Source organism: Phodopus roborovskii, unplaced genomic scaffold (genome assembly GCF_943737965.1).
Source record: "Phodopus roborovskii unplaced genomic scaffold, PHOROB, whole genome shotgun sequence".
Taxonomy (NCBI): domain Eukaryota; kingdom Metazoa; phylum Chordata; class Mammalia; order Rodentia; family Cricetidae; genus Phodopus; species Phodopus roborovskii.
Window position 1 is genome coordinate 10,306,280 of NW_026126541.1, and position 15,107 is coordinate 10,321,386.

Sequence of the window (15,107 nt, forward strand, 5' to 3'; positions counted from 1 at the left end):
ATTCCATAGGAGTATTTAGCACCTCTTGCCTCCTCTAAGACACTAATAGTATAAGATTGTGAAATTGGTAATAGAAAGCTGTCCTGTATCATAATCCTCAGTTATTCATCTCATATCAAAATCCTTGGATGACAGCTTCTCTTTGATTTCCCAAGATAGAAGTCAATCTGCAGCCTAGTCAAAGGATAAGTTAGAGGTACCCACTAAGATGTCATGCCCATATTCAGGAAATGAAACATCTTGTACACCATACTCTGACTGCATAACATATTTACTCATGATGTGAAATGGAGCCAGTTAAAGCAAATTTCCTCAGAAAAGACTGGGGATCATAGATTTTAAAATTCTGCTTTGATTTTTCAGATATACAAAGGTGATACATTTACTAGTGAGTGTAGCATTAGCAAGGAGCACTCAGTCTTATTCAGAGGCAAACAAACCAACATTGCTGCTTTTTTTTCCTCTTTGGGATCTTTGGGATGCATATGCATTGTGATGCCTGCAGCTTTTTTTTTTTTTTTTTTTTTTTTCTGCTTTCATGCGTCTCTGGTAGGTGATCATAAAATCAGTTCTATAAAGTAATGCAGAAAAAAATAACAAATTGAGATAAAATGATAAAATGGATGTTTATGTTTCTTAGCAATGTTTATTCATGTGTTCATGAATGATAAACTGTAAAGATATTTTTTAAAAGGAACACTGAATTAATCATTACAGGTTAGCAGTCAACTTATTAGTCACAGGTTACCTTATGTTCCTGTGTGACCTTCATTGCACTAAGCCTAATATTTTGCCAAAACTGGTTTATTGAATGTATAAGAAGTTATGGCTATAACTAGAAAACTCTGTATTGATTATTACATCTGCTTTTGTTCTCATACTTCATAATCAGCATCAAAACGAAAATACAAATAGCACAAATGGGGCTTCCAAACTTATTTATATTAAAGTTTGTAAATGTCTCCCCAAACCACATTGTTATCCATTAGGAGAACTCTAATTATGTACTTGATTTTACGTAATGTTTGTCTCCTTGCAGGGTGAAGCGTGCATCATGGGAGCTAAAAGGATATATAAGAAGCGGAAATCAGAGAGGAAGTGCATGCAAGGGAAATATGCCGGAGCAATGGAGTCTGAGCCCTGTGTTTGTACAGAGGCAGATTTTGACTGGTGAGCTTCCATACCCATTTCACAAAACTCTTCAGTAATATGACATCACAGAAGCTCTCGATGAAAGCTTTGATTTGAGAAAATGATTCCTACCTAGGGTTAAGTGGCAGACCTCATGTTTTTATAAAATTTTCTCTTGGAAGCATCATGGTTTTTATTAGCTATGTGATGTGTCTTTCAAGAAACCAGAAGTTTCTTCTTTGGATTTTAAGAGGCCTTAACAAGATGGTTGGCATTTATCTTTATATTGATGATGTATTCTCAGGAAAAAAAAGAAAAAGGAGAAGCCAGATCTATCTTGAGCCACTTTAGATAGACAGACAGACGCCAACATGGGAGATAGTAATTGGAGTTCTCATGGAGACAATACATTTATGGACTACATAAAATCTTCCTAGAATCTAGCGTTCTTGATAGGCATAATAACTTCAAAGACATAAATTCTCTGTCCCTGGAAGTTTTCATTCTGTGGTGGTCAGCTAAGCACAGCTTAAGAGAGTGACATTTATAAACTCAGTGCAAGAGTGGACTCATTTTGACCCTGTGATCTGAGTGGTTATGGAGCTAAATTTAAACTGGAGAAGCAGAGAGACATTGGGAAGGATCAACTAGACGGAGCAGCGGAGTTCTTCCCAGATATAAGCTTAGCAGAAATCTATATTGTAGAGCCACCCATGCTCTTGCTTATTCTTGGTCAGTGTTTAATGTTCAGGTGAAATTGAAAAATCATTGATGAAGACTAATAATTAATCAACCACATTTTTTGTTGCCCTTTCCCTCTTATCATTTTTCTTCTCTCATAATATATACTAAAGGAAGCAATTAACATGTATTTGCAGAAATGTAAACACTCAAAACTTGAACCACACATAAATTATTCATTATTATCATTTTGATTTTAGTTGTGTACCTGTAACAGGTCATATGTATAGTCATCAAAATATGAGTGATTTATGTGAGACACTGTTTACACATGCATCTCACAACATAGAAAAGTTAGTCTTCCCTAATGGCACACCAATGGTGATGTTCTCTGAATTAATGGTGCCAAGAAAGTCTGCAAGTTGTCAAACCAAAGATCCACCATTGCTTTCTCTTGTTGATGACCAAAAGAAACCAAGAACCATTATTGTCAATCTTTGTACCTAGCTCAAGGGCATCAAAACTTCACCCAGAGGGGATTCCCCAACCTGGACTTCTGACAATACTACATACCTGCAAGGATAAAAGTACTTTATTACTCTTCTTTCCCTGGTACTGATACCAAGAAAGATACAGAAATACATGCATTGAGATCTTAAGTCATCCATCACATCCGCCTTTCTGAAGTCTGACAAGTTCTTGATCGTCTATCACACTGAAGGAGAACTTGCAAAGGAAGTCAGCATGGTACATTACTGGAAGAGCCGTGGTTCTGTAAAATAGCTGTTCTTGAGAAAGAGCAAACTTTTCCTCTAATGGAAAAAATCTAGGCAGGTCAGCGGTCATGCACACCTTTAATCCCAGCACTTGGGAGTCAAAAGCAGGTAGATCTCTATGATTTCAAGGCCAGCTGGCCTACAAAGTGAGTTCCAGGACAGCCAGGATTGTCAAAACCCTGTCTCAAAAAAACAAAAATATGTGGGGTAAGATATGCCAAATATTTTGCTTTTTTCATAAAAACATTTTCTACTTTGAAATTTTTTTCTTATAAGATTTAAAAACCAATATTTTGGTTTTGTTTAAGACAAAACCAATGCAAAACAAGGAAGTTAACTAGGTTCCTCTCCTTGACCAACACATGTCCGTATTGTTCACATCATTGAATTCAATGGTGACTGGAGTCTATTACCAATCCCACAGGCTAAATAGTGCTCTGTGGAGTTGAAAATGAGGCTTAAGTAGTATTATTGTAAGTTTTCCTGCTCAGATGAAATTTTTCTGATGACATGGTGTCTGAAAATATTTTAGAAGGCCCACCATGCTCTTGTTTGGCTTCTGTTAATAACAGGATTTTTTTTTTTTTTTACAATCTTATCTGACGGTAGTATATTGAAATATACTGTCATTGGATGCTCCTTGTCATTCTCCAGCTACTGTAAGGTATTTCCCTGGAGTGCACACTGCGTGTTCTGGAAGTAGCTCTCCTATTGTTTTCATATTCATGCTGTTTTGAATCAGGCCCTAATCCAGAGGGTATGTACAGAATTCTCTGCTCCAGCTGCTTGATGACAGGCCTCTGAGGCTGAGCCCATTTCTCCCCCCATGCACACCTGTGCCTGTATCTCACCACTATTACAAGGATGAGCCAATTTAGACTAATGCTTGCCCATTGCTGCCTGTGATTTGTCTGTGCATGTGAAGGTACAATTTGTTGTCCTTTTCTGTGCCCAGTTTCATTTTCCAGAAGCCAAGAATATCAGAGGCGCCTGGAAGTAGGAATACATAGATACTGAGAGAAAATTCTTTTGTGACTTTTCAATGCAGAGGCAAGATTGAAGGCAGTTAGTACCCACTGGCACTGCTAACTGCTGAGGACAAAACTTTTCCTTGGGGAAGTGCTTGAGATATTCCTGAAGGACATTTTCTTTTTGGCTGTAACGCTGAAGCATATGGTTTATAGACAGAGAAACCTGGCTGTGCGCTACTTGTAACAACCAGATGTTTTGGAAGAACATCCCAAAGACACCACTGGTAATGAGGACTTAGCCACCTCTGAAATGGTGTTTTCACTAAGACTCAAGTTTCCGACACTGCCAGGTTCCTAATTACTGTCTCTAATTACATGAGAACTAATCCACTCCCATATCCTAAAGGTATTTAACTGGGAATATTGGCTCTATGAGACTTTTTCATGGGTAATAGATAATGTGTAGAAAAATGTTTAATGTTTATAGGGCATTGGTTTAGGAAATGCTCATTTGATTGACTGATTCGAAGGTGGTTGTGGACTAACATGAAATAGTTCTGAGTAAGTTTGCCTCTGGCTAAATCTTGGGTGTTTCCCTAACAGTGACTATGGCTATGAGAGACATAGTAATGGGCAATGCCTCCCAGCTTTTTGGTTCAACCCGTCCTCACTGTCAAAAGACTGCAGCGTGGGACAGAGCTACCTCAACAGCACTGGGTGAGTTTTTGTGGTAGAGGCCTTCCAGGGCCAACCTCTTCTGCTAATGAGCAATTGCTATACATATGGCATAGTTCCTTCTGATCAGACCAGACTTGTTTTCCCATAACACAATGCATTTCTTGATAGAATGTATGTATCTTTGTGTTTGCATGACTTGTATGTGTGTATGTGCAGGTAGTATGGATACATGCATTTGGGGGCCAGGGGTTGAACTCATTTGTCTTCCTCACTGAAATTTTAAGAGACAAGATCTCTCACTGAATATAGAACTCACCAATTCATCTACACTGGCTGGCAAATGAGCTTCGGGAATTTGTCTGCCTCCACTCTCCTAGTGGTGCATTTACACCATGCCTAGCTTTTCACAGATGTGTTGAACTCTGGTACTTTCTCAGGCTTGTGTAGCATGCTGTCTCTCTAGCTTAGACATTTAAGCATCTCGGTTCACACATTTAATTTCAATACATATAATACAAATTTGTTTTCTATATTTAAAACCCCAGTTTAGCTCATCACCTCAATACTAGCCCTATACAACTGTGATCTGTATGTTATGTACATTTCCAGACACTTCTTTGCATTTTTCCAATAATTGAGTGCCTCAAGAAAAACACATAAAATCAACTTGGAAGGTTGTTGTATGATTTGCTACTAACTATGTTGTCCTTTGAATTTTCATTCAAAACTATATCTTAAGCATCTTTCTGAGTCTGAATAGGTGGGATACTTTCATCCTTTTTATTTCATCCTACTGAATACTAATGGATGATTCAATTATCTTTTTTTCATGAACATTTAGGATAGTCTGTTTTTGGCTTTTTCCCCCTGCCATTATAAACAAAGTTACAATTAACAGTCTCTACCACATCCCTTGCTATTAAAAACAACGCAAGGTAATTATGGTTTCTTTTGTTAAATAGAAGTATGTCTTCTAGCTTGCAGAGCAAATTGCATGCAGACAACTGGTTCCTTCTTAGGCTGACATATCAGGCACTGGCAATGTTTCTCTCACAAAGATGGAAAAGGTAGGTCCCGCTCAGATTCTACCTAGGAGACCCACAGACTAGAGATTCATAGTAATCAACTACCATCCTCTTAAAAACATGGCAGTGGATTCTGCAAAGGCCACCTGCAATTAAAGGGAATTACACTTTTTTTCCCAAGTCAAGCAGTTCAGAAATGTCAGTTCAGATTAAATGAACACTAAAACTGACCCTGGTGGCAAGATCCACATAAAGTAGTTCCTGGAAGATAATGTCACACTGTTGTTTAGAAGCATTTTAGAATTAAGTAACCAAGTTGACACTACTCTCCAATGCCACCTTTAATCACTGTCCTCAGGGCTAATCAGTGTGCAGCCTGTACTAGCAGGATGATGTACAAAAGACCCAACACCATAAGATTAGCCTCACAGAACATTCTGGCCTACCTGTTGCTTCCTAGATAACCCACTGCTTGTCAACACTCTATGCTCCACAATCAGACAATGGGTGAGGCACATGTAAAACAAGCTTGTTTAAAACTTAAATTAAAAATATTATCCTTAAAAATATTATAGTGCCAAACAAAAGGGTTATTTTGGGGAGATAACAACATTTTATCAACTTAACTGTAGAGAGGTGAATGGCTTTACATTTTTGTTTTTCAGCTGATAGCCAGGTCTTAGGAAAGACAGTTGCAATAACAAGTAAACAAATGAAATCTGCATTCAGTGTCCTCCATCGTTGTGGTTTGGCCCAGCGTTGTCAGGATTTCTGAAATCCACACATGGAGATTCCCGTTAGCGACTCTGCTGTTTCACTGTGTCTTCCTTCTTTTACTCTTAAGACTTTCACACTTTATCTCAGCCAGTGTTCAAGCAATGTGGCTGAAACACATTTTCTGTCTGAGATGCCCTGAGAGTTAAATATGACGGAAGACGTTTTATTGAGTCTGAAAGAGAGGTGTCTCGCTATTTGCTGTTGAGTTTTAACACATGGGTTGTTTCTTTGTGCTTCAGATTTTTAACCTATGGGAATTTCCTGTTTACATTTAGCTTGTGATTAAATGTGGTGCTGTATAGATAACATGTAGCTTAAAGCCCACCAGATGGTCATTACTTTATAAAATACAGATCACAATTATAGCTATCAGTTAATTGTTTCTCTAGGGTGGGGAATTAAAAGAGGAAGAAAAAACCTTTTATTCATTGTGAATGTTTAGTCTAGACATGGGTGATCCTTAATGATTACTGCAACGTTCATGTCAGTGAAATACTTAATGTACACTGCGGTTTCTCCTCTATTTACCGGAAATAGGGATCTCTAAAGGCCAATAAAATCAAGTGGTTAGAAAGTGATGAGACATACACTGTCGTGAAGTCACTTGATTAGGACATGAAACACCAGTCACAGTAAACCAGAAGCTGTATGTATCTCTCTGTACCACCCAGACCAGATAACTAGCTTGCTTGATTGTTGAAACAGTTTCTTTGTCTCAAATAAAATGAAAACCACATGCTTTTGATTTTAGAGCATGTACATGACCAGATAGCTCTAAAGCCTCCCCTGTCCCCTGTACTGGCATCTTGTCTAGACAGCGAATGTGAAACCATACCCAAAGGTGTGGCCACTGCCATAAATTCACTGGCAAGGCAAGATGCTACTACAGCATCCCCTTTCTTTCCAGCAAGGTTTCTATATATCTCAAGTTGTGAATGCACAAGATTATTTGGTTATATGTGGTGTTTATACTCTTTGGAACCAGGGAGCACACTGAAAATTTAAGTTACTAAATTAACTAGGACATTGCTTATTTCATGTTACAGTGGAGATGGGATCAATTTATTCTAAGAAAACTGAGCAGCTTTCTTCAGGGACAGATTTCTTCTTGTTACTAAGTTGGGGATATTTATAGCTGTGTTCAAAAGTATGTGTACAGAAATTATCTGTGGAATTTCTTTATAGGAGCCATTAATCCCTCGTGGAGTAATATTCAAACATTGTTGTTCATGTTTAGTTGCTTAATATATAATAGTTTACTCAAGATGCTAACTTAAAAAATAGCATAAGTGAGGATCTATATAAACATTTTTAGTAGGTCTATAAATAAAAATGTCACATACACATTTAAGTAGAAGAGTAACTTCCATATCTTTACTGTATACTGAGATGTTTTAAAATTATGCTTATAAGTATAATCCTTTCTCCACCAGCCATAGACACAGACCTTGTGTAATCTGCTATTCCCATGTAATTCCTATTTCTAGTTTCATTGTGGGGGAATTCTTCCCTGGCTATTCATGGTGACCAGTGGGGATCCTGATGTTCTGTCTGATCTAAACTCTGTAAAATTTGCCCATGTGCATTAAGGAGAATAATTATCCTTCAAATTGGTGTATATGTAGAAAGTCCACAGAAAGGAAATCATATGTAGTATTTATAGACTGATCCCTGCAGGAGCCCATGTGGCTGCTTTTCAGCCAAGACTCCTGTAGCCGCACAGTGGAGATACAAAATAATTGTTACCTGCTGTGAAGTTTCCTTATGTTTTCATGGAATGGCATAGCAGTAAGGGAATAGTTAAGAAGCATGTTACCATTGTGAAGACCCATTCTTTCACATATCTGCTCCTACCCACACCGACAGCAATAATTGCAGATTCCCTCACTAGTGTTATGACATTGTGGCATTGATAGTTCATCATTGTATGTCCTTGGGCACCTCCATAATCTGTCTCTCCTTTCCATGTTAAGGAAAATAAAAAGATCCTGTAGTAGATATTTTGAGATACCTTCATTGCTGGCATTTTTTTAACTGGTTGAGATGATTCCAAAGTAAAATTTTATCTGCTTATGCTCAAGAGGAAGGAAAAAAATCAGATTTTGTTATACAAATTGACTCAGATGGTGGTTTTGGTGAGTTCCACTCAAGACTGTTTCCAGTAAGTCATTTAGTTAAGTGTGTCCATATAAACTAGATCATCAAACCTGTCTTCAAAATCAAGCTGTATTTCATTTACTTTTCAAATTGAGTTGTGCTTCTATACTATTTGATGCAAGTAAAACCAACTGTCCACCTAGATATGGCTATGGCTTATATCAGGCCCTTAGTTCCTATGTGTGAATACTTGGTTTAAAGGAAAAGTCTTGGGAGTTATTGCATTGATAAAACCGAACAAATAAACAAACAAAACTGAAAAAAAAAACCTTGCTAAGTTAGCCATGTGTTAGGAGAACTCTTACTTATTAATTCATATCTACTAATCTATGTATTTCTGCATGGTATTATCTTACCAGAGAAGTCCTGACTCTTGACCACTCTTCCCAGGCTCACATGTGGACTCCTCTCTACCTACACGACCCAGAATTTTCTTCATCTGGTAGCCCTACCTATCCTTCCTGCCTGGCCACTAGCCAAACATTGCTTTATTCATTAACCACTAGGAGAAAGATATGTACAGAAAGGCAACCGACATCAGCCATGGAAGTCCCTTCTTCCTGAATATTGACACATGAGTGCTATATATGTTTGTTGTTAATTTGTGGGTACATTTCCACTCCAACTAAAGTCTTGTCACATTACATCCTAATTAAAGCACAAGAGCCCATTTTTGGTTGCATATGCATACTGTCAAAAGCTGTCAAAAAGGTATGTCACCCTGGGTGCCTGGTACATCCCATACTCACAGAGAAGAGACAGCATCCTCCTCATGCTGACTTCCATCAGTCTATCTGGATGTGGGATGCAATAAGCAGTTTCACTCATGGTTACCAAGCTATGCTACTGTTGCTGCAGCTCCCTGATGCCAATGACCTGCGACTATATAGATCCCTTCATTTTTCAGACATGAACATGTACACTTTGCTGTTTTCTCATAGCATGCCTACTCTCCTAAAATCTGGGAATATTTCCAGCTTTTGTCATAGACTCTCCTCAGCAGTAGCCTCCATTCTGTCTCCTTAAAGCTTGTCCTTTTCCCTGCAGCAATAAAATCTAGACTCACCCTTGCAAGCAAAGGCACAAAGTGCAGTCCAATTACTGAAACTGTTTTATTTTCTCACTGTGCATGCCATTGTAGCCATCATTGTTCAGTGACAGTATAGCCCACCTGGGGGACAACAGTATCTAGAGCTATAATTCTAGCTTTGTCCATACGTGGCATAAATACAGTGAAAGAAAAGAAGTAAGTTCACAGAGAAGCATGGTATAGAAGCTGAAGTTTAAAGCGTGAGTCACATAATGACAGCAGGCAAGAGCGCCCTGCTCAAAACGATCAACACAGGTGAAAGGAGTTGGGCATCATCCTCACAGCCCAGCATTGGAAATACTCTGCAAGAGAAGGAGCTGAAGCTAGGAAAACCAAAGAAAGGTCGTTGCAGACATTTATTTTGAACCTCGACTTTATTTTCTTTTTGGAATATGGTTATCTTGAATAGAAATTTTGAATTATTTTATGAAATTATGGACATGGGTGGATTTTATCTCAAGATGGTCTTAATAAAGCTTTCCATTTGAAACAAAAATAACTAATATGTAATATGTATACAACTATAACCTTTCACAAACTTTTGATATTTTCATATTTCTTTTACAGTATTGCTATAGCCGTGTGTGTGTGTGTGTGTGTGTGTGTGTGTGTGTGTGTGATGTTCACATTAGTGTGCAGTGTGTCTGCTTAAGCAAATGCATGTGGAGTCCACAGCAATTCCTTGGGGTTGCCCTTTTATTGCTCTCTCCCCTATAGCATTGGGACAGGGTCTACACTGAACTGGACTTCTTTACAGTTTGTCTGTACTGAGTTTTCAGATCCAGCTGTTTATGAGGCTCAGTCAGTGAGGTTGCTGATTGAGTAGGAAAACCCCCATTCCTGTTTTCTTTGCATGGGCGCATAAGATTCTAACTTAAGTTCTCATGCTTACAGAAAATACTCTGCCCTGCCTTTGTGCTAAGTCTTTTTAAAGTACACTTTCTTACTTATTTCATTCTTTCAGAACTTTCCCAAAATATTCTGCAATTGTCCCTATATCATAAGAAAAGTTGTTAAAGATTTGGAGAGGTTAAGTAAAACTTTTATTGTTTAGTTTCTTGAGAGTTTTCATCTGAAACTGAACAATTTTGTTTTAAAACACTGGTCTTAGCCTCTGAAAGCTAAAATCACCAGAGAAATTAAAATTAATATAAATAGGTGCCTAAAGTTCTCAAATTAGAATTTTCTGTGGTCAGGTTATGGATACTCACAAATTGTAAAATTTCCCCCAAATAATTCAAAAATAAACAGGAATGGTATCACTACATTGTGGGATACTAAAGGAAAAATTGTGTTCTATGGCTACTTAACGAATAACTCACAACTGATGAAAATACAGAAATAAATAAGCTAAATCTTTATCAATAGAATAATTAATAAGCAAAATATGAGCTACATGAAAACTGTGAACTCATTCAGGAGAGTGAACCCCCATCATTTTTAACAGGCTAGAGCTATAGTCCATTATGCCAGGTGAAACAATTCAGGCAAAGAAACACAAAGACTGTATGATCTCCTTCACATGTGGTATGTTAAGAACTTGATCTCGTGGTAGCTGAGAGCAAAAGGTAGTTACCAGAGGCTGTGAGAATAGAGGAGGAGTTAAAAAGCAAATGTCAATGTCAACCAAAGCACCCAAAGTTTTAAATAGTTGGAGAAATAAGTTGTGATCCATTGTACTGCATGTTGACCATAGTTAACAATTACATATTGCATATTTAAAATAGTCCTGAAACTGGTTTTTATTGATTAATTTCACTCTTTTACGGCTTCCTCATACACATATATTTTATATATTACTCTCTCCTTCCATCCTCCCTTACATCCGTCACAGCTTCACCAACACTCCCTCACTGTTGCCATCAGGCCCCTTCTCAAATCCATGAGTTTTGGTTTTTATTTGTGACCCATTTAGTTTTTCCAGGATCATCTGTCTGACGGGCCAGCGGATTGGAACTACCCATTAGAGTCTATTGGACTATCAGTAGGTATCCATTAGAAAGCAATGGCGCTCTCTTTTCTTGACTCTATCAATAGTAATTATCTCAGCTGTAAGAGCTGGTGCCTTCAGTGCCCCTCTTCCATCCCATACCCAAGTGTGAAAGGGCCCAGTGTGTGTCCAGACACAATACAGGCCCTGGAAGCTAATGTGAGTTAATGATTTGGATGGATGCATTTTGTTCAAAGATAGCATTTTGAAGTACTATCTATCATCTAGCTTTTACATTCCTTCCCTCTTCTACAGTGTTCTTTGGGACTTACAGGGATATCACAAAGGTCTAGTTTAGGTTCAAGTACTGATCTGCCACTTATTCCTAACCCCTATTACATCCAAGAGCCTGCCTTGTAGTCACTTCAGTTCAGCCGAGCAAAAAGGGAGGGTCTTCCCTGATTAAAGGTGAGAGTAACATTTGTCAATGGATAGAAACTTTAAAGAGAAACACCTCAATTTTGACATTTTTTGCTACAAAAGATTGGATAATGCTTGTGAAATACAGGAGATACAAATTACCATGTCTCCACAGATCAAACATTAATTTTATAACCCATAAAGTCTTTCTATCAGTTAAAAAAGACTTTTTACTATACAGACATACTGAATTAAGATATTCCATGAGCAGGCAATAATACAATCTCATTATACAGTGAATAGCTGTAAATGTCTGCAGTTCAATAACATCACCACAAACTCAGAGGACAAATATTAAGTTGAAAAATCATGGGATATGGGCACTTTTACTCTTTCTTTCCAGTTTTAGTTTCATGGAGAAAATATATGGCCTTTTTTTTTTAAGACTTTGGGGCAGCATAGAAAGTAAAATCAAAAACAGTAGACGGTTAGGGTGCATATGGAGATGGGAAGGGGGAGAATAGTTAGGACTGGGTTGTTTGAGTAATAAGGCCCCATCTACTGATGAGCCACAGGTAATATCAAAGGTGCATTTACAGAATGTTTCCTTTTCAGTAATTGTAAAAAAGACTCCCTTGCCATCACAACACTCTTTTCTTTGTGGCAGATTGAAGAATGCTTTTCCAACTAAATGCATCCCTGTAATATTCAGACCTCAGGTCCAACATAATCATAAGTTGCCTTGTTATTATGGAGGTAGCAACCCCATTTAATAACATATTAAATGCATTATTCATTTATGTAACTCAGACACAGGGGCAGCTGCCGAGATGAAAATAGAACCATTCTGTGATGCAAAAAGCAGGTGTGTGCTTTCTTGAGTAAATTAACTCTGTATTTCTGCACAATTTTCGTCTAAATTTCAGGGACAGGTCTGGTAGGGCTAATGTGATGCCATTTTCATCCAAGATATAAAATGGTTTCAGAATGGGTTTTAATGGGCATTAAAAAAAAAAAAAATCACCAACAGTCTTCTCTGTGGCTGATTCCCGGAGGGAAAGATTCATGCTTTGGATTTAAGCAGAGTCCTGTAGCTACAGGATTTGGGAAAGCCTGAGTGATGATTGGTCAGAATAGCAGTAGCAAACACAAGGAGAGCTCAGTCTCTGATGATGCCAATGATGATGGAGAGACCAGGCTTCTATAGCTGCTCGCCACGGCAGAGCCACAGGTGTGTTTAGATACTAAGCAATTAAAACTCCTGACCACCTTCCATTTGCACAGAGCTTTGCCGCTGAAACATTCATGCAGCTTTGATGCAGTTAAACATACTGAGATATTTCTTATCCCAGAAGGCCTTGCTGATTGATTTCTTCCCATCTTTGCTGGAACCAGAATGCTACCATTTTCTTCCCATTCTCTCTCTCTCTCTCTTTCTCTCTCTCTCTCTCTCTCTCTCTCTCTCTCATGCCAGCATATACTCATAAAAACCTAAACTGGACTGGTATTCAAAATCCTCAGACATGACAATGCACCATCCCAATGACAGTGACTTAAGTGCTAATGAAAGGGTGTGGAGGGTCCCTGTTGGTCCAGATGTTAAAATCGTAGGTGTTGCACAATCAAGAGAGGATAGAATCCACACACATTTATCAGTGGGTGTGGTATTTGAGCCAATGGTGATAACCTACTACCCTACAGGCATTTCATCATTTAAGTTGATACATTCATGCCAGAGTGCACCTTTTGTTGCCTAGCCTTGCATATATCTAGGATACAGGGAGACCATCAAGGAGATTACACTTCAAAGTCCCAGATAGGAAGAAAATCATGCAAGGGATTCGATCATGTGAATAAACCCTTAAGTCTCAAGAGGTCAGAAGTTCAATCTCACTCCATTTAAAGAGACACTGAAATATGGTAGAACAGAAAGTATATGCTCACGTGACACAACAATCTAGGGCCCTGACTATGTGGTATTGAGAATACTAGTTAATACTTCTTAAGCCTCAGCTTCTATATCTGCATATTGGAGAATGATAGCAGTGGCTTCCTCACTAAGGGCATGTTGAGAATAAATGCAGGAAGTCATGCAGAGAGCCTGTACCATAACAAGAGCAGAGGAATAATTATGTAATGCAAATTTGTATTTTTGTTGTTGCTATATTCCCATTCTAGCCAAGAAATTCTGAGAGCATAAGAGGTAAAGGGTGGTAAGCTCCAGGAAGCAGGTGGGGCGTGGAGGAACAAACTAATGCTTTCTAGGGGATTAGTGAGAAAGATTTGGCTGGAGCCAAATGAGCTTGCTTGGGACAAAGAGTTCAGAGAGGCAGAAAGGAGGTAGAAGGCTTGTAGAGAGCATTAAGTGGTGGCTTAGAGGATTTTCAACATGTCTTGAGGCTAGTTGAATGCCAAACGGGTTGGGAACTGAAAGCTGAAGTCATAATTCTTTTAAATAAAATAGCACTTACCTTTCTAGTCTTTGTACCTTAATTCATTTATTCTTGTAACTATCCTGCAAGGTGAATTAAGTATTAATTATCAACGTAGTCCTAACCCAGTGAGTATAAAGATCTTTAACAAAAAGCATCTCATTTGTTTCTCAGCCCTAGGTTTCAGCAGTCAGTCTGGAGCCATGCCCATACTGGAAAGCAGGCTTGCTAAGTATCAGTGGAGCAGAAAAGTGCCTGCAGGCCAAGTCCACTCCACTACCAGGGATGTAATGAATGGACTTTAATAGGGAGCTAAGATTGTCTATTCTTTTACATATTGTCTATGCTAGTCTCGAGATTTACTTTCTAACCTTTGATCTAGAACAGTGGAAAGCTTAGTATAGCTTCTAAAGTGAACTCTGCATTAACCCTAAAAAAGTATGTTTGGGAAATCAGGTACATTCGTGCTTAAAGTACTCATTGCAGTAGATGACACAGACCTCAGAATTCCTAAGGGCACTGTTCTAAAATCATAGGCTTAATTTACCACAGATAGAATGAATTGCATAGCATAAATTTGTCGAAAGATCCATTGTTTCTGTTAAGGTTGCATCTAGAATGAATTCAATAGTGTAGCGGGTTTACTTAGCCTTCAAGAGGAGGCTTCCAGGACTTAATCAGAATAAACATTCATGAATTAGCAGATATTACCAAATCTTGCCATCTTTTCCTGCTCTTTGCTGCTACTGGTACCCTTGGTTTCCGTTTGAGTCACACATCCATGACAACCTGTTTTCTCTGCATTGCAAATAGCCTTATAATATGTATACTTGTCCTTACTCTCACTTATCCATAGCTTTACATTCCACAGATTTAGCTATCAAGGTTTAACCACAGTCTAGATGGAAAATCCCAGGAATGAATGGTTTGTGTGTTGCATCTGGGATTAACTCTTTTCTGACTCTGCATGTCACTGCATGCCTTTTCATGTCTGTATCACTCACATAAATTCATTTAGTTATATAAACATAGCATATCT

At 38.3% G+C, this 15,107-nt stretch overlaps 1 protein-coding gene across 1 annotated transcript in view; it reads left to right on the plus strand.

The window, feature by feature from the left end:
* The window catches only part of Sorcs1 (sortilin related VPS10 domain containing receptor 1), a 505,553-nt gene that overhangs the window by 428,406 nt on the left and 62,040 nt on the right, over positions 1-15,107 (plus strand). Inside the window, exons 16-17 of the mRNA XM_051199684.1 lie at positions 1,040-1,170; positions 4,163-4,276. Of these exons, the coding sequence (XP_051055641.1) occupies positions 1,040-1,170; positions 4,163-4,276 (245 nt within the window). The remainder of the gene's footprint in view (positions 1-1,039; positions 1,171-4,162; positions 4,277-15,107) is intronic.